This window comes from Tachypleus tridentatus, chromosome 7, assembly GCF_004210375.1.
Source record: "Tachypleus tridentatus isolate NWPU-2018 chromosome 7, ASM421037v1, whole genome shotgun sequence".
Classification (NCBI taxonomy): Eukaryota; Metazoa; Arthropoda; class Merostomata; order Xiphosura; family Limulidae; genus Tachypleus; species Tachypleus tridentatus.
In genome coordinates, this window is record NC_134831.1 from 131,336,866 (window position 1) to 131,356,259 (window position 19,394).

At 34.6% G+C, this 19,394-nt stretch overlaps 1 protein-coding gene across 3 annotated transcripts in view; it reads left to right on the forward strand.

Annotated features, from left to right (window-relative positions):
* Positions 1-19,394, forward strand: part of LOC143256614 (uncharacterized) — a 100,163-nt gene that overhangs the window by 34,781 nt on the left and 45,988 nt on the right. For all 3 annotated transcript variants that reach the window (XM_076514037.1, XM_076514035.1, XM_076514036.1), the window contains 2 exons: positions 8,555-8,723; positions 9,280-9,419. In XM_076514037.1, the coding sequence (XP_076370152.1) occupies positions 8,713-8,723; positions 9,280-9,419 (151 nt within the window). In that variant the 5' untranslated portion in view covers positions 8,555-8,712. The remainder of the gene's footprint in view (positions 1-8,554; positions 8,724-9,279; positions 9,420-19,394) is intronic.

Consider the following 19,394-nt stretch of genomic DNA (forward strand, 5'->3'; position numbering starts at 1 on the left):
TGTATATGTATTTGTTACTATAGTTATTGTAGTATATATTCTAGTAAGTAAAGTTTCAAAATTTATATTAGACATTAGAACGTATAGAATATTTATGAAAAATTAACATTATTATTGTGATATACATTTTTATGCAGCCAAATTTTGGCTGCTTTAGAACATTCCAATCATACTGGTTGATATTTGAAACAACATTGAGTGAAAGACATTGATATTATGATACTTGAAATAACGTTGCGTGAGAGACATCTATATTATGATACTTGAAATAACTTTGCGTGAGAGACATCTATATTATGATACTTGAAACAACATTGAGTGAAAGACATCTATATTATCATTAGGTTAAATTTTTAACTTTTCTGGTTGCTTTTATCTTTTGTCCAGAATTTATTCCGTTTTGATAACTTTACTTGTTACATAAATTTTTACTAAAACATAAGTTTTAAAAAACTGCTCTTTTATATCACTGCCAAACGAACATAAGAGAAATTCGCCAGCAGAGACTTAGCGAAAATGGACAAAATAATATAGATTACCGAGTAGTAATTTCCGTACGGCTAGCTTATCACTTTTGGCACTAACATAGTATACTTTAAGTTCTATCGGTGGATGTTTATGGACATCTACATAATAGAGCCCGGCATGGCCAGGTGGGTTAAGTCGTGCGACTCGTAACCTAAGAGTCGCATGTTCGAATCCCTGTCGCGCCAAACATGCTATCCGTGGGGCGTTATAATGTGACGGTTAATCTCACTATTCGTTGTTTAAAGAGTAGCCTAAGAGTTGGTGGTGGGTGTTGATGACTTGCTGCCTTCCCTCTAGTCTTACACTAAATTAGGGACAGCTAGCGCAGATAGCCCTCGAGTAGTTTTGCACGAAATGCAAAAACAACAACAATATAATATTGTGGGAATTTATATACAAAATATCATTCATTTCCATGTACTTTCATCGAGTTATTAATCTAAAACGTGAATAATTTAACGAAGGAGTCAACTAAAGTAATAACAGAGACATTAGTTACGTTGTCTGGCTGAGACTGTGATTTCCCGACTTCCCCACGCTGATACAATATTCAGTTTTGTCAATGTATAAATTCATTAAAGTGTCCACTACGTTTCTGTGATGAAACAAATATAAAAAAACAATGGGAACCATTACGTAGAGCGGTGACCCCTGTTATCCATTGGTCACTTTGGACAGGCAAAAATCTAAGATGTGGCTGTTAATACAACATCGTAACGTGGATCTGGTTTCGGTCTCACCCACCGTAATCATTAGAAGAGATAAAAAATGTGTGAAATGTTCTAAATACGTCAACTGTTAGAGATAGAAAAAGATCAGTGGTGTTTTTTGTTGGTTTTTCGTATTGGGACATTCACTTGTTCAGTGTCACGGACGAGTTAATTCGTTCTCAATAATACTTAACATCAACGCTAGATGTCAGCACCATACATGCATTTGACCTACTTACAAATTGTTTCACTTTCGATCCAAAATGGCGTCACGAAAAAAGTTACAAACAGGTTAAGTACAAAGAGTTATCGTTTGCGCTTATGAAGTAATTCTATGAGGAATTAATAGCCAACCTCTCTTCCAGTCTGAATATATCATTCCAGACGGTATTTGTTGTTCAGTAATATCTTGAGACATACGATACCTAAAACCCTGTCTTAGCTAGAACTAAACCGCACCTGAATACAGATGAAGTACATTTAGATTATTTGGAATACCTTCAGAAGTACAGAAAATAAACCAATCGATTTCTATTTCACCAGGTGTGTACCAGTGGCTGGCACAAAGTTATAGTAATAACAGGACTGTATTTAAGGCAAATAGTATACAACTCACAGAGAAATACGACATGCATTGTTTATTATTGTTATCGGTATTAATTTAAGTATCTTAAGCCTTTACACACACTTATAAATTCATCTCTACAAAAAGAAAAATCCCTTTACTTACTTCCATAGTAGCATGCATCAGCTTGACACTGCTAAGGCCCCTAGCTAAATGTAGAAGCTTTGACCTCTAAATATTTTGGTGTAGTTCCTTCAGCAACGCCTTCGTCACTCACTATCCTAGTTCCAGTGATTAGGTCATTTTTCGATAACACGGCAAACATGTGTGGTATTTTTGTTTGGTCAGATAAGCAATAAAAGAGTGACCAGACGTATAACACAGGAAACGGTCAGTCACTGCATCTCTGTCTCTACTTGCATCTGGAACATGAAAAGCAGAACGAGAACGTATTAGTGGTGGTTCATACGCAGACAGATTTGGCTACTACCACAGGTAGCAGCGTGGAGTAACATCCATTACCATAAAGTAGCACTCTGAACTTTTACAGAGGAGATAGGCTAGTAAGGACACTTTAACCTTATCTGCTTTCGAAAACAAGGAATGATAAAAGCAACATCCTGCAACAAATGGGTTCTCTGAGATGTGATAGAACTGCTTCATGAAACCCTTTAATAACAAGAGAAGAGCAGAACTACAAAGAAGTAGAACTAATCTGCTGTTACTTGTAAGTGGTTCTGTTCATCCAGGTTAAAATTCTCTAGTCATCAGAGAAGAACCAATAGGCTGTCACTGTTAGAGGTTCTGCTCCTCCAGGTTAAAACTCTTCAGTCATCAGAGTAGAACCAATCTGCTGTTACTTGTAAGAGACTGTGTTCACCCAGGTAAAAATTATTTAGTGATTAGACAGTCCAAGCTAAAGTAGCAGAGCTGTCATCTTTTGAAATGAATGACAACTATCTTAACTAAAACATATGTGTCCTAAAACATAACTGCATATGCACGTCTTCATTTTGATGCGGTCCTTGCTAAGTTAAGAATATCATATCATAACAATTGAAATGTTACCAGTAATTCAAATATTAAGTAAATTATTATTTATTTAATTTTACATCGGTTATACTGTTGAATTTTTAGGCAGTTGTTTGGTGTCAAGTAAGAAAAACAACTTACCAACTGATGAATTATGTAATAATATAATTACAATTCAGTTTCAAGAGGTTCATCTAACGTTACTCTGTTACTACTTGTCTATTTCAACTTACCACGTGTATAGCTCCTCGTATGAACTTTTAGCATGCAACACTGACGGACATTTGTTTTTATGAAGTATATTTTAGCAACATGTTTGATTCTTTTGTAATCTCCTTTCGCTGCTTTTTCTTCAAGTTCGAATATATTTTACAAATTGGCTAATAGTTTTTCATGAAACTAGAATCGTGCTTAATCCCTTTCGCTTATTTATGGTTTAAACAATTTGTTTGTTTTGAATTTCGCGCAAAGCTACTCAAGGGCTATCTGCGCTAGCCCTCCCTAATTTAGCAGTGTAAGACTAGAGGGAAGGCAGCTAGTCATGATCACCTCAGCCAACTCCTGGGCTCTTTTACCAATAAATAATGGAATTGTCTGTCAATTTATAACGCCCTAGAGCTGAAAGGGCGAACATATTTCTAACCTGCGACTCTCAGAGTGAGAGTCGAGTACCTTAACTACCTGGTTACAAATTTGTATTTCTCAATAAATCTCCCCACCCCACCCCACCCCTGGTACACCACCGTGCCTATGGATTTAAAATGTTAGAAACAGATTAGAACTGGAGACATTTATTCTGGGAACTAATAATTGTACAAATAAATAAGGCCACAGCTTTTATGTTTTCGAAAGAGAAATCTCTAAGAAAATGAAGTTTAATCTGTTAAGATGAAACAAAATTTCAGGGAAAAAATACTTAAAGAAGAATTTTACGTATATTAGACAAAGAAAATATTATTCATGAGAGAAATTAATTACGGACCTAAATTGAAGATACAATGTTCAATACCTACCACGGCCCGGCATGGCCAAGCGTGTTCAAGCATTCGACTCGTTATCCGAGGGTCGCGGGTTCGAATCCCGGTCGCACCAAACATGCTCGCCCTTTCAGCCGTGGGGGCGTTATAAGTGACGGTCAATCCCACTATTCGTTGGTAAAAGAGTAGCTCAAGAATTGGCGGTGGGTGGTGATGGCTAGCTGCCTTTCCTCTAGTCTTACACTGCAAAATTAGGGACGGCTAGCGCAGATAGTCCTCGAATAGCTTTGCGCGAAATTCAAAAAACAAAACAAACAACAACTACCCCCTCTTCCAGTGACACACGTCCATGTAATGTTGTGTCTTATTCACTTGTCGCTTTTGACTGTTACAAATACAGTAAAACGTCTAACTATAATCCCCCGCTAGTACAGCAGTATGTCTACGGATTTGCAACGCTACAATGAGGGGTTAGATTCCCCTCTTGGACGGGGGGGGCTCCGCAGATAGCCCGATGTAGCTTCGCTGTAAAAAAAAAACAACACACACACACCCTCTACTTTTAAAGGAAGTTTGCCCATCTAATGTTATGTCTTATTTACTTATAGCTTTTGACTGTTACAAACACTGTTGTTCTGTACTCGTAATGGGCAAAGCATAGATAGCCCACCGTTTAATTTTATGATTATTTTCAAAGAAACAATTCTCGTTAAATGTTTTTTTTTCAGTTTGGTAGGAGAGAAGGAAATCAGTGCTTCTGGTGTCTAGTTTGTCTTAGTAGAGAAAACCCAGTGCTATTAGAATAACGTTCTGTCCTTTACAAATATGAGTTTGTTTTTTTAATTCTAATTTTTGTTAGTCAACATGAATAATGTTTAATGTTGGGGACTAGAAAAAGATTCCATATGGAAAAAAACTTAAGTTTAAAACTTACTTGAAAGTATCAGACTGTTGTATACATGAAATGTAAGATTTTTAAAGGTAAGTGTGAAACAAGTACATCTCTTTGTTGTGCAATTTATTTTATCAGAATAAACTCCTTTAGACTCAATACACTTTATAACTACGATATTTAAAGAATTGGCCATTCTTAGATGCAATGAAGTACTTGAAAGCACTTTCTATTGTCCTTTGGTTTTGCATTGCACACTTTGTTTTTTGATTTATAAAAATGACCAAGTGTTTAAAAAGTTACAATCTGTAGAGGGAAGATCTGCTGAATATGGTGGATGTGGTATAGTTTTCAACTGAAGTGTGTTTAGTTTTTAGACAGTAGCGTGAGACATCAGGTGAGCATTGTCTTGAAGCAGTATGGACTTACTGGGATGGACTGTTGTTGAATGTTTTTGATATATAATTTCAAGTTCACAACAGTATTTCTCTTCAGTGATTATTTCTCCTGGGTTTAAGAATGAACACACCTGCTGACAACCATCACAAGCTTCTTATGGTGAACAGCTGATTTTGGTAGTTCTTCATAGTCAAGACACTGTCCAAATCATTGTCGGTCGTCGTAAAGAATCAATTTTTTATGACAGGTGACAATTTTATGGAGAAAAGGGTCGGTTTTTGTTGCGACTGAGGAGTGGAGAACAACTTTCAACTCGTCTTGTTTGATGGTTTTCAGTCAATTCGTGAGGTGCCCATTTGTCCAGATTTTTCACCTTACCAATTGTTTCAAGATGGCAGGATGCTGTTAAATAATGAACATTAAGTTTGTCAGCAAGTTCTCTTACTGTTTAGTTGCTATCTGATTCAAGACCTTCATTTCTTCCTCATTAATGGCTGTCTGATGGGTGGGTCAGAGGCTCATTTTCAAGGCTTGGGTCACCAGAGGGAATGCTCTTAAACCTACGCTGTACTGTACGTTATACTATCACCAAATGCATGATTGCTATCACGAGCTGCTGTTGCCACATTGTGATCAAGCTTGAACTCGTATAGGAAAATGAACCGAATATCAATTTTATCCATGGTTACAAAAATCAATATAGGTATGATTTAGTTTCTGAAACAATAAAAATAAAATGAACCAGACAGTATACTGTATTATTCTGACAAACATATGATTATGCTTCGTTTTTAGCCACAAAAATCGTGTTTCAAATTTGGACGTTAAAATCCAATATTTCGTACGCAAACAGGCTGGTATATGTATCTTATCTTTCGAGATCTTGATAAAATTCGTAATGGTAGAGATTAAAACAGGTCATCAAAATGAAATAAAATTCGTAATGGTAGAGATTAAAACAGGTCATCAAAATGAAATAAAATTCGAAATGGTAGAGATTGAAACAGTTCATCAAAATGAAATAAAATTCGTAATGGTAGAGGTTAAAACAGGTCATCAAAATGATATAAAATTCGTAATGGTAGAGATTAAAACAGGTCATCAAAATGAAATAAAATTCGTAATGGTAGAGATTAAAACAGGTCATCAAAATGATATAAAATTCGTAATGGTAGAGATTGAAACAGTTCATCAAAATGATATAAATGAGCATTAAATTATAACTTAGCGATTCCAATATGAAACATCGGTGCCAACACGAAGAAAAAATATACACATGCGAGTATTCATTGAAATTATATCTCATATCTGAAACTATAAAAATAAAGGAAAACAGTTCGTTCATGTTTCAACTTATGATTTTGTTCGCCTTGATGAAATATTGTGTTTTCTTGCTCTTTTTATTCACACACATGCAAGAAACATGACATGAACTTGGATTTCCGTACGGGGAGTTACACTTTAAAGGAATAATCTGTACATGTTAAAACAATGACGTTTCGCTATACCTTCCAGCCATGTCTCCAGAGAATGTATTTTTAAGAGGATAATTATTTGGTTATTGTAAAATTTTTTTGTTCGACAAAACAATGCTGCCACGTGGACTTTTGCTGGAGGAAAATGTCGCAGTTTTTTCCAATAAATAATAGTTTATAGCGACACGTTAAATAACTCAGAGCCATAAAGCACAACGTTTCGAAGAAATAAGCCTTCACTATTTTCTACCGAAACATAAAATATCGTACAACAGAACTTCACGCAAAAGTCACTCTGGAGTAACGCCTTCATCCGCATACAGAAAGAAGGCTGTAGTTACGAAAGAGTACCTTCCAACCCAGAAACCCATCGTAATAATGCTACAACCTTTAACAAAAACGTAGGCACATAAGTTAAACAATTCGAAGTCAATGATCGTTTCCATGAGAAAAATGGTCGAAAACACAAGCATCGTAACAAAACTGTTCAATTAAACAACTATCAGTTCCTTCCCAACAATTAATTATTAGGTCAAAATCGTAAATTTCGAGGTTTTGGGTAAATAAAGGAAAGAATTTAAGTTCTGTCTACTTTTATAGAATTACTGAAGAGATTTAAATGTCCAAATCAAGGTTACTCGCCTGAAAGATATTGTTTTTGTGTGTTTATTTATTTTAGTGAATGGAGTGACTGAAGGCTTCAAAGTCCTAACACTTGAGTTCAGATAAACAACTCGAATGAAAACACCGAATTCCTGTGTTTTCACTTAGCTCCATTTGTAAGTGGAGTGATTCGTGATCAAAGTTCTAAGCTTTGTTTGGAAACAAGGCTGATGGGGCTGCTCGAAAAATTACGTTCATTTGTCTCCGTTGTATTAAGATTGTTTTATAACTCAGTTGAGAAACTACGTCAGATGGCAATCCCATAATACGGAATCTTTCCACATCCGTCAAAAACTTTTTGAAACAAAGCCTAACCGTCTGAGGTAAACATTTAGGCGTAAAAAATAATATAAACATCAGTCATACAATTTTAACAGGCCTCTCACATGTTCAAAATGTTAAACTCAGTAGCTTATACGTCAAACCGTCGAATAAAGAGGAGATAGCTGTACAGTTACTGAGAAATATGAAATAAAAACATCGACATGTGTACGTGTAACAAACACGTTAAAGGTTCAATAAATAAGTACTGGTGTAGATAGGAACACAGATAACCTTTGAACTTTTTTTTTGGCAGTGTTCGAAATTCCTACAAAAATAATAGTTTATTTGTGCTATAACGAAGTACTAAAACTTTTGCTTTTTACATAATAATGTTAAACTTTTATGTATAAAACATATACATGGTAGCTACTTTTTATTGTGATGTATAAATAGAGATTATCAGACACTGCTCTTAAACTTTAGGTAGCGAATCTGAACGTTTGTCTTCACTTTCTAAAGACTTTTGGAGTAGATACGAAAGGGTTGACTGCTACAGGTGAGGTATTCAGAAAGATTCTTTGTCGTGTGCCAAAATACTTAAGCACTTAGCCTTATAATGCAGTTTCAAAGTGACGTTTGCATTTGATCTCCATATATGTATAAACGTTCCCCAGTGGCACAGCGGTATGTCTGCGGACTCGCATCTCTATAATGAGGGTTTCCGTATCCCTGGTCGATATAGTTAACCCACTGTGTAGCTTTAATTCAAAACAAACTATCTGAAAACAGTGATTGATTTCAATAAGTAAGAATGTTTTTGTAGTTAATGTTTTTCATGTATTATGTAAGTTAGTTGAAGTTGATCATTTATTTCACTCCATTTTTTCCATTAATTATATGTCTTTTTTTTTTTAATTATGGAAGCATGTTTACGTATTGATAACCGAAAATTAAAAAGGTACGGAAAATATATGTCATGATTGGTTTGAATGTTTTTTTTTATGTAATGAAAGATATAGTTTCGGTGTATTTTATTTCCTTATGTTTAGAAATTCGAGAAGGAAATTTGAAGGCAATTCTAGGCTTCTTTTATAACTTATCTCAACTTAAACAAGCACAAAAGTTGACGACCAACTCGATTTGTCAGAATTTTAAAACTGGCTGCGAGCAACAGAATACAACAAGGGTGCCATCTAGTGGAACCGATATGTCTTCCAAGTGAGTTAGTTGAACATATAAGCAAATTAATTTCAATCAGTGTTTACTATTTACTGTTCATTGGAGTAATATTTACTTTCTACATAATATTATGCACAATCATCTAAAAACGCTTTCGTTATTACTTACAGGATTACTAATCATCTTTAGGTGTAGCGCTACTTAAAGCGATGAATTTTAGTAATAATGCTATTATTTTCTGTGACTAAAGCAACGAAATGAAAAATGAACAGTGTGACTTATAGTTTTATATGTTGCTGGTACTTTAAAAAGCTGTGACAACAAATGCAAATATTATGATGTTATAAAGAGATCAACTTCTCGATGTATGATATTTTTAAATAGTAATGTCTAACTTCATCAACAGATGGCAATTTTGTATCACCACTGATACGCTGTTTATAAAAAAATTAGATATCACTACGTAAGACTTCGTAAAAATGTTTATGTTATGTCACATGAAAATCTATACCATTTGTTTTGACATATTATACATTTTCATGTATTGCTTTATATATTACATTGTATTTCTCCCAAAACTGCCAATACCTTTCAGAATAAAAACAGATCACGATATTTCTCATTCTACTACAAAAGACAGCCCGACAGCTATACCAGCACCATCTATCGGAAAATGTGTTGGAAAAAATGTCCAAATGGAATGCAATACAAGAAACGAGTCCTCCATGAGAATAAGTATAAGTATTAATTAATCCTACTATTCATATTGTTTTAACGTAAATATAAATAACTAACTTTGTGTACTAAAAGAGAGAAAGTGCTGTTTAAATATTACAATGTAGAGTGACTACCAGATTAGTATCTTAAACTTTAAACCTACCCAAGAAATCAATTTAACTTTCTTTGTTCATTACGTATATGATAATAATTAATTATAATTACATATCTAAAACTAATTATCATAAAAGTCACATGATCCGAAACTGATGACATGAAAATACTCAATGTTAAGGAAATATCTTTACAACATAATATAGTTTAATAATTTCACAAAAGATGGCAGCAGTATCAAAAGTTTCGTATTGTTTTTATTTTGTTTTTAACAAGTCATGATACTGGCTTTACTTATTGCAATTCTTTCATATTTTCAAATGCTTTCAGCCAGTGATAATACAGTATACTATGTCAGGGTCTTCTGAATACCGTCTTGTGGTTTTTTTCTTAACAAAAGGATAATCCATACGATAATACTGATGTATTTGTAACAAATAGAAATTGACAAGAATGAAAATGAACAATGATTTTAAATCTTACCTTAACTGCATACTGCACGTAAATGTACGTTTCTACAGAAACACTGAGATGTATCCCAGATAAATATAACCAATGTGCCCGCTTTACAACTAACTCTTTAGACAAACGTCTGTCAACAAAATACTTGATATAGCCTGTAGGTTTAGACTATTTGGTGCAACTGTTTTCAGTGGTGTGTAACATCTTTCATCTTTTTTAGAGAAACAAGCTGTGCTTAGCATCACTCCACAGTGACCGAAACTTTATATAAACAATTGCAGTGTATCGTCAAACTTTTCGGCTATGTAACTTAGCTAATGTTATTTTACAGCGCAATATGTGAATGTTTCATGATAAGAATATTTCCTGTAAAAGTTTTTTTAGCAAAATGTACGTGAATTTTAGTACATTCACGTCAACGACAGATGGTTCTGTCTTTAATAGCTAGCAACCACAAAAATAGCAGCTCGATTTAGAGATTTTGTTCAATTGAGCGTAGCGTTATGTACACTGAAAGGAACATGCGTCGTGTCTCGTATGTTCAGTGAACTGACGTGAATAGTGCCAGTATATATGATTTGAAATGTTCTGTTTTTGATTAGAATTGCAAGAACTGCATATTAACCGCATACAAACAAAAATCGACTTGTGTTCAAAAGTACGAAAATAAAAACTTTATCAAGTTCTGTTAGATTGTTTGCTGTTAAGATCAAAGCGCGGGTTCGAATTCCGGTCGCATCAAACATGCTCGCCCTTTCAGCCGTAAGGGCGTTATAATGTGACAGTCAATCCCACTATTCGTTGGTAAAAGAGTAGCCCAAGAACGTCAAGAGTTGGCTGTGGGTGGTGATGACTAGCTGCCTTCCTTCTAGTCTTACACTGATAAATTAGGGACGGCTAGCGCAGATAGCTCTCGAGTAGCTTTGTGCAAAATTCAAAACAAACAAACAAACACTTCACATATTGCTTTATCTAGGGGTGTTTAATCAGAATGTTTTGAAATATGTAGCTATAGAAAGTTTCCGATACATGAGTTAAAGGTGTTTCTTGAGTTTTCACTAGATTTTCAAGGGTAATTTAGCAAGAATTTGTTAGAGATGTTTCTTCACTATCGACCACCAGGGGAAGCAAATGAAAATTCTGAGTCATTAGAACCTCCTGTTAAAAAATAAAAACTGTTATAAACTACACAGTTCACTAAACCTACTTTCAAATGTGAAACTCGTGAACTAGTTCTTGTAACATTTCAACTGGGATAAATGAAAGGCAGTTAGACACGTTTCGTTTCCTCTGTTTCAGTAAAGTCGATAAACGTTAAAATTATTTTCGAGATTATTAATTAATATTTCGTGAAACATGGTTGTTTAACAGAAAACGTAGCAAAGACATAATCGGAAATAGAATGAGGGTCGTCGTAAGGCAAGCTTGGTGATTTTTTTCTAAAACTGAAATACAATTTGGGAAATAAAACAGCTTGGTAAATAACAAACTTGACATACAATTTGATCATTCGCAGGTTGAACACATTAACTAGATTTGGTTTGGTTTGAACTTAACTTTCCTGTTCTTTACTACACATGCCGGGAATAGCGCGAAGTATATGGGCTTATACGCTAAAATCCGGGGTTTGATTCCTCGCGGTGGACACAGTGAATAACTCAATTTGGCTTTGTTCTACAAAAAAATAAGATATAATTTTACGTCCTCCACGTGCAAATACAGTTGCTTAGAAACGCTATCTACGATAGCCGTCCCTAATTTAGCAGTGTAAGACTAGAGGAAAGGCAGCTAGTCATCATTACCCACCGCCAACTTTTGGGCTACTCTTTTACCAACGAATTGACCGTCACATTATAACGCCCCCACGGCTGAAAGGGCGAGCATGTTTGATGCGACGGGGATTCAAACCCCGACTCTCAAATTACGAGTCGAGTGCCTTAACCACCTGGTCATGCCGGGCCACATTAACTAATCCAATCATTTTTTATTTCTAACTCTGTACTTATTAGCCTTTCAGTTATAACTTAATCTTGGATAATTAGCGCTGCTTTATAGGAGTTTTATAGGGTTGAACATCGTGGTGGAGTTCTCTGTAATTAGCCACGTCAGTTTTCGGTTGTTAATTCTTATGCAAGCATTTACCCGGTTTCTAGTCACTGGACTTGTTTTAATTCTAATACAGTTGTCATTCTCTCGGCTTATTTCAATTCTGATACAGTTGCTAGTCTCTGGACTTATTTTAACTTTAATAAATTTGATAGCCTCGGGATTTATTTTAATTGTGATAAAGATGCCAGTCTCTGGACGCATTGAAATCGTAATATGTTGTCAGCCCGCATTCAAAAATTGTTTGTTTGTTTTGAATTTCGCACAAAGCTACTCGAGGGCTATCTGCGCTAGGCGTTCCTAATTTAGCAGTGTAAGACTAGAGGGAAGGCAGCTAGTCATCGCCACCCACAGGCAACTCTTGGGCTACTCTTTTACCAACGAATAGTGGGATTGACCGTCACATTATAACGCCCCCACGGCTGAAAGGGCGAGCATGTTTGGTGCGACCGGTATTCGAACCCGTGATCCTCGGATTTGTAATAGGTGTGTTTAAACAAAAGATGCGAAAATTCGTTTTAGTCTATTGGGCTGCTTAAAGAAGTGTTACGTAGACTGTTACAAAAGAAACTAGAAAAGTGAGTGAATGAAAGGTCTAATGTGTGCTAATGTAACTTAGTCGTCATATCGTTACTATCTAGGCAAGTATGTTTGAGTTTATAACTACTGACTCATTGGAAGTTCACCATGAGCAATACACTTACAGATTTGAACTTTCAACCTTCAGAGTATTTTTGTACGAATTTCTAGGGTTAGAATGATCAAAACTTTTTTATACAAGCTTTAATTTTTGCGTACTACGCAATTATCAAAACATACGATTTTTCAGAGTATCCGATGAGAAATAAGTTATCTAAACATTATTAGTTCCTGAAAAATTAATGTTTTTCTTAATTAAACTAACTATACTTACACAGGTTTAAATCACATATTCATCACCAAGCCGTAAAACCTATTGAATACAACTATAGTTTAAAATAGATAAATCATGTATTCATCACTAAGCCTTGAAACTTACTAGAGATGGGTATAGTTTAAATAAGAATCATTTATCAAGAATTATATTTAGTTGTTGTTGTTTTTATTATGTATTTATTTTGATATTAGTGTTTACTTTTAGTTTAATATATATTTAGAAATGCATATAACGTACATTGTTAAATGTGTATTGCGAAAGTTTCACCTGTTCTCTAAATTTGTAAAACATTCTCGAGTGCAAGAATCAACAACGTACAATGTGTATATGTAAAACACTAGTGATTGACTTTATTACTGCCAGCTAACTTTTCGATGATCTTGCAAAACTCGGGAAGACAGTTTAATATTGTTTGGTCGCTACAGTTGGTATACTATAAATAAACCTCGGAAGTTACAATTGTGACAAACGCTTATTAATCAGAATACTACAGATATTTGACTAGGAGAGTTTATACATTTCGTACATTACAAACCTTTTAGCTTCAGTGAATTAACCTTGGACATCAGTATTTTTGCGAGGACATTAGATACCTTCGTCGGAGAAAAGTCAGCTTGTAAACACCGTGAAGCTAGCCATTAAGTGAAGTGTAACATTATAAACATAGAATTATTCTTTTGTCATGAACAGTCGATAAAACATTCAGTTAGACCAGATAGAAGACTGTATTGTTTGTACGTTTTCATTTTTTTTTATATATAAATCGTTATTTGTAATAACCGTTATTATAAATTGTATTGTTGTTCGCATTAAAATATATTTGTGTTAAGAATGATTGTGTTTATGAATCTTATTGGAAAATATCATAAAAGTGATACTTATTCACATTCAATAAACTTCTAAATTAAAATTAAAATTTCCGGTTATTTAATATCTTAATACATAACGAACGTACGTAAAATAATATAAACTGGAGATTCTTCCGAGATAAATTATAATACGCAACATTTGTTATTATTTAAATTTTAAAAAATATTTTGGAAAGTTTAAGTCAAACACTGAATATTTTTTTCAGTTTTATATAAAACGTTAGTGATTTTTTACAATTATATCTGCATTTCTACATCACCTATCAATGTCTGATATAATATTTTAAAATTAAAATAGTTTTACGTGTTTAATTGTAGTATTATAGCTTTATATTACTTTATTGTATTTGAAAAAAGTTCTGTTTTTTTATCATATACATAACATAATCCTTTAAATACCTATTTATTTTATAAATATTCAATATTTCGGTTTTATATAATAATTGATAAAAGGAATTTCGGACATTTAAAATTTACCCTCACCTTCGTTTTCGTAAATACAGCAAAGCATTTATATCATGTTCATATGAACCTCTCGAAGGTAAATATTAAATGTGGAAAACTTAACGAGAATATAAAGTTATCAGACTTTCACAGTGAATTAATATTTTATTACATACATATACACATATGGAAATGTTAGTATATATTAAATGTGGAAAACGAAACGAGAATATAAAGTTATCAGACTTTCACAGTGAATTAATATTTTATTACATACATATACATATATGGAAATGTTAGTATATATTAAATGTGGAAAACGAAACGAGAATATAGAGTTATCAGACTTTCACAGTGAATTAATATTTTATTACATACATACACATATATCGAAATGCTAGTATATATTAAATATGGAGTCCTCCAGTGGGTAATTGGTGGGTTTATGAAATACGATGTTGAGATCCGAGATTCGATCCTTTACGCGAAAACCGACACGCAATAATTAAATGTGGATTAATAGAAATGTAACACAAAGTTACAAAATATTCGTCATTTATTAATATTTTTATTTACGAAACCTATGTGTCGAAATGTTTCTGTAAATTAAACGCGAATAAATAAAACTTGAATATTAAGATATCAAAGATTCATTATTAATAAATAATTTATTTTTTTAATTAGATGTATGTATATCGAACGTTTATATATATATATATGTGAATGAATAGAACTGTAAAATTATGTTATTAAATATTTCTTCTTTACTAATATTTTTATTTACTTAACTTTACCTGTTATCGAAATGTTTGCTTGTATAAAATATGGATAAATAATGTGTGATGTATGGTTATAAAACATTACCTACTGACTAATACTGCCCCACAGCGATGTGTGTTTTCTTATAGAAAAGCCACATTGGGCTATCTGCCATGTCCACCGAGGGGAATCGAACCGCTGATTTCAGGGTTGTAAACCCGTAGATTTACCGCTGTACCAGCGGTGGGACGTGAGAGTGGAAACGTGGTAAATCTACAAGCTTGTAATGCTAGAAACTGGTTTCAGTCTCCATGACGGGCACAGCACATCGTGTAGCTTTATACCTAACTATAAATAAATAATAATTTTATTTATTGCTTCCATATATCTAAATATTAGTATATATTAAATGTGTTTAAATACAGCTATAATATATGAAATAATAAAATATTTCTTATAAATAATATTCTAATTTTATTTATTTATCTAACCACCAATCAATAGCAGTTTTAAAAAGCGCTTTGTGAAACTGAAACGAAGTTGCTGAGTTTCTCGTTACGAACGTGACGACGTAGTTCGTGAGACGTGAAGCGTGAGTGGCGTGGCTCACGATAAGAGAACTTTGTCTGTCTGGTACACACGATTATTTCCTCAATGTCACACGCCAAACCTCGTGCCGCACTTTGGCTCTGGATTGTGATATCTTCTCACTCACCCCACACACACATACATACACACACCTCCTAATGACATTACATGAAAATGTCCGACTTAAACTCTTAATTGGTGTTTTTTTCTGAGAACGTCTTGGGTGTTGTTAGAAACGTTTTTTTTTTACATAACAATGTGAAGTTTAGGCCTAGTAGCATTATACACTTCTTCTGTTGGTGTTTGCTTATGATTTACAGTTTCGTGCACGCGTTTTATTCCGACTGCCTCTTCTCTTGAAAATAATCCAAAACGTACGTAGAAGAATAAATGGTAGTTATATTTGACTATATATCACAGACAGGAAAAACCAAAAGAAAATTATTGTTTTTGAATTTCGCGCAAAGAAATACAAGGGCTATCTGCGCTAACCGTCCATAATTTAGCAGTGTAAGACTAGAAGGAAAACAGCTAGTCATCGCCACCAACCGCCAACTCTTGGGCTACTCTTTTACCAACGAAAAGGGGGATTAATTGTCACATTATCGCGCCCCCACGGCTGAAAAGACGAGCATGTTTGGTGCGACGGGGATTCGAACCCGCGATCCTCGGATGACGAGTCGAGTGCCTTAACCGGCTCGCCGTAAAGAAAATGAAAACATTATGTTCAAGGAATACTTAGTGTGTGGATAGCTTTTACTCTCACGTGTTTTCTGAAATTCGTTGCGAACTGATAAATGTTTGATACACGATTTATATCTACAGTTTAAATTTTTGTAAAATCTGAGGCTTAACCCGTTTCATGCAACGAGCCATATGATGTTAGCTGTTCGTGGTTTGTTTGACGGCAGCGTGTACAGGAACATGCCATTACTTCTGCGACCAACTATACTCCAGTCACGTTTCAATTTGTACAAAACCGCCGTCTAATGGCATTAACAGGTTAGCCTCCGATCTCGAGGAGTGCAGATTGCTGTCGTAAGCTGCTCACAATAATACTTACAATTCTAGTAGATTCGGTAGGTAAAATACAATGAATTATCTTCCAGAAGTAATAAAAAATAATGTTTTATGTTTCTCTTTTTTTGGAGTCGCTATTTATTAAATAAGAGAAGACTGATCGCTTTGGCAGTTAATATCGGCTTCATTGTTTAAACAATATTCATTAATTCAGGACTGTAACTATCTTACCCTCAGCTTTTAACCTACAACCTACAAGAAACTGGTTATCCATCACAATTCCCTCTCTTCGTTCGTTTTATTCCCTTATCTTTCTCAAGAGTGATATATGAGCATTATCATAACAACAAAGGAGTGAAGATGTTCCATGATCTTGATTAAGTCAGTCTAATTTATTGGTGTTCCTCATTAAGAAGGAACATCTACGTTCAATAAGACCATTATAACATTATTCAGGTTTACTTACGCTGCAGAATTACTACTCATGTTGTTATTTGAGCTAATATAGTTTTCATCTGAGTTAATTTATAGTTGTTGTCCGGGTTCATATAATTTTATCTGGATTAAGTTAATTAATAGTTGTTGGGCGTGTTAATTTGGTTTTTATTTGTAGTGTTTTTACAGTTGTTGTTTGAATTAATTTATAGTTGCTAATGAGTTAATTTACAGTTATTGTCTGGGTTAATTTATGGTTCTTGTCGGGGTTTATATAGTTCTTATATGGATTCATTTGTTAATTTTTTCCAATAACTGAATTTTGCACGACACAAAATACACAATAATATTGTTCATAAAATTTGAGATTTAATTTAGTATTACTTAATATTTTCTAATAAATAATATACTTTTACAATAATTACTATATTTCGTTCAATGTTCACATTGCCAGATTATATTTTTTCGTTTCTGTACGTTAAAACAATTTCCCATATTTTTAAGAAGTGTTTTCCAACAAGTGTATGGCCTAGCGCGTTAAGGCGTGCGCTTCGTAATCTGAGGGTCGCGGTTTCGCGCCCGAGTCGCGCCAAACATGTTCGCCCTCCCAGCCGTGGGGGCGTTATAATGTGACGGTCAATCCCACTATTCGTTGGTAAAAGAGTAGCCCAAGAGTTGGCGGTGGGTGGTGATGACTAGCTGCCTTCCCTTTGGTCTTACACTGCTAAATTAGGGACGGCTAGCCCTGGAGTAGCTTTGTGCGAAATTCCAAAAAACAAAAACAACCAACAAGGGTTATGAAACTTGACTGTTTATATAGTTGATGTCGTCGAGTTAAAAGGAAGATGTCGCTAACACATGCGCTCAGCAGAGATTTAACTAGAATAGTTTACAGAGTATTCGTTTGTTTTGTTTTCTCTCCAACTAGCCAGTTTTGCTCAGGTAAATATAATTTTACTTCAGTTGATTAAAACAAATAACGTACCCTTCCTCGTGGCTGTTGCACAAGTGTGGCCATTTTGTGTTATGATACAGAAGACAGAAGTCACGAACAGATAATAATCGGAGTATTGAAAGCAAGGAAATTTATAATATCATGATTGGTTTAGTTTGAATCTCGTGCTGAGCTACTCGAAGATTGTTTGCCTATAAACACTCAACACCATCAGCCGTTACCCCTCAGGCTGCTCTTTTACTAACGAATAATGGAATTGACAGTCACATTATAACGTCCCCACGGCTGACATGACGAGCATCTTCAGTGAGAGGGATTCGAAGCCGGGGCCAAAAGATTGCTATGCTCCAATGTTGTTGTTGTTTGTTTGTCTGTTCTTTGCTCTTTTAGAGCATTGTTCAGTTAACTCCGTATATCTTAATAGGTGTTGTTGTTTCCAGTTGTTGTTACTTTTGTTAACACCGATCGAGCAAAAATTCAATCTCCTTTCTGTCGACTTCCGGTTATCGATGTTTCTAGAAAGAACGTCAGTTTGCGTTTTTGCATTTTTTTTACTCTAAACAAGGTAAGAGATACAATAACGTTATAAAAAAATACAGTTTCTCAGTTCGTTAGAGTGAAAGCCTTTCTTAAATAACGCTTTTCGTCGTCCAGCTGCCGCTCGTTCCTCGCTCGCGAAGGAGCCAAGTGACAGATGTGAAGAACGCCTATCCGCTATATCGCAGTGAGAGCACAAAATGGCCTCACAACAAAGGTCTAGTCCAACCTGAATCCTGCTTTACAAGTATCCGGTAAGTTTGTAAATTTAAATTCATAGCACAGAAGAGATTTTTTTTTTAACTTCTCATATGTTTATCATATATTATTTTATTTTTTATTTGTCACATTTATCATTCCAACATGAGGCCTAATAGTGTTTAGTTGTATTTGGTGACGTGCTATAGGCTACAAATTTACGATTTAGTGACCAGCTGAATTACAGGCCATCAAGATGGTATCTTTACTTCTGTTACCCTGTGTTATGAATACCAATTTCAGTCTTCTCTATAAGGTTTTGAAGTTATGCTCAACCTAGTAGATAAATTATTTCCTTTAACTGTTTCAGAGCTAAGCCATATCACTTTGAACTTCTGCTGTCTCCACTGCGGAGAATCGAACTTCGAATTTTGGCGTTGTAAGTTCGTCATCTTACCACTGTTCCACCGTAGAATGGTCCAATGGGTTAATGCGTTTAACTCGTAATCTGAAAGTCGCGGGTTCGAATCCCCGTCGCACCAAACATGTTCTTCCTTTCAGCCGTGGGGGAGTTATAATGTGACGATCAA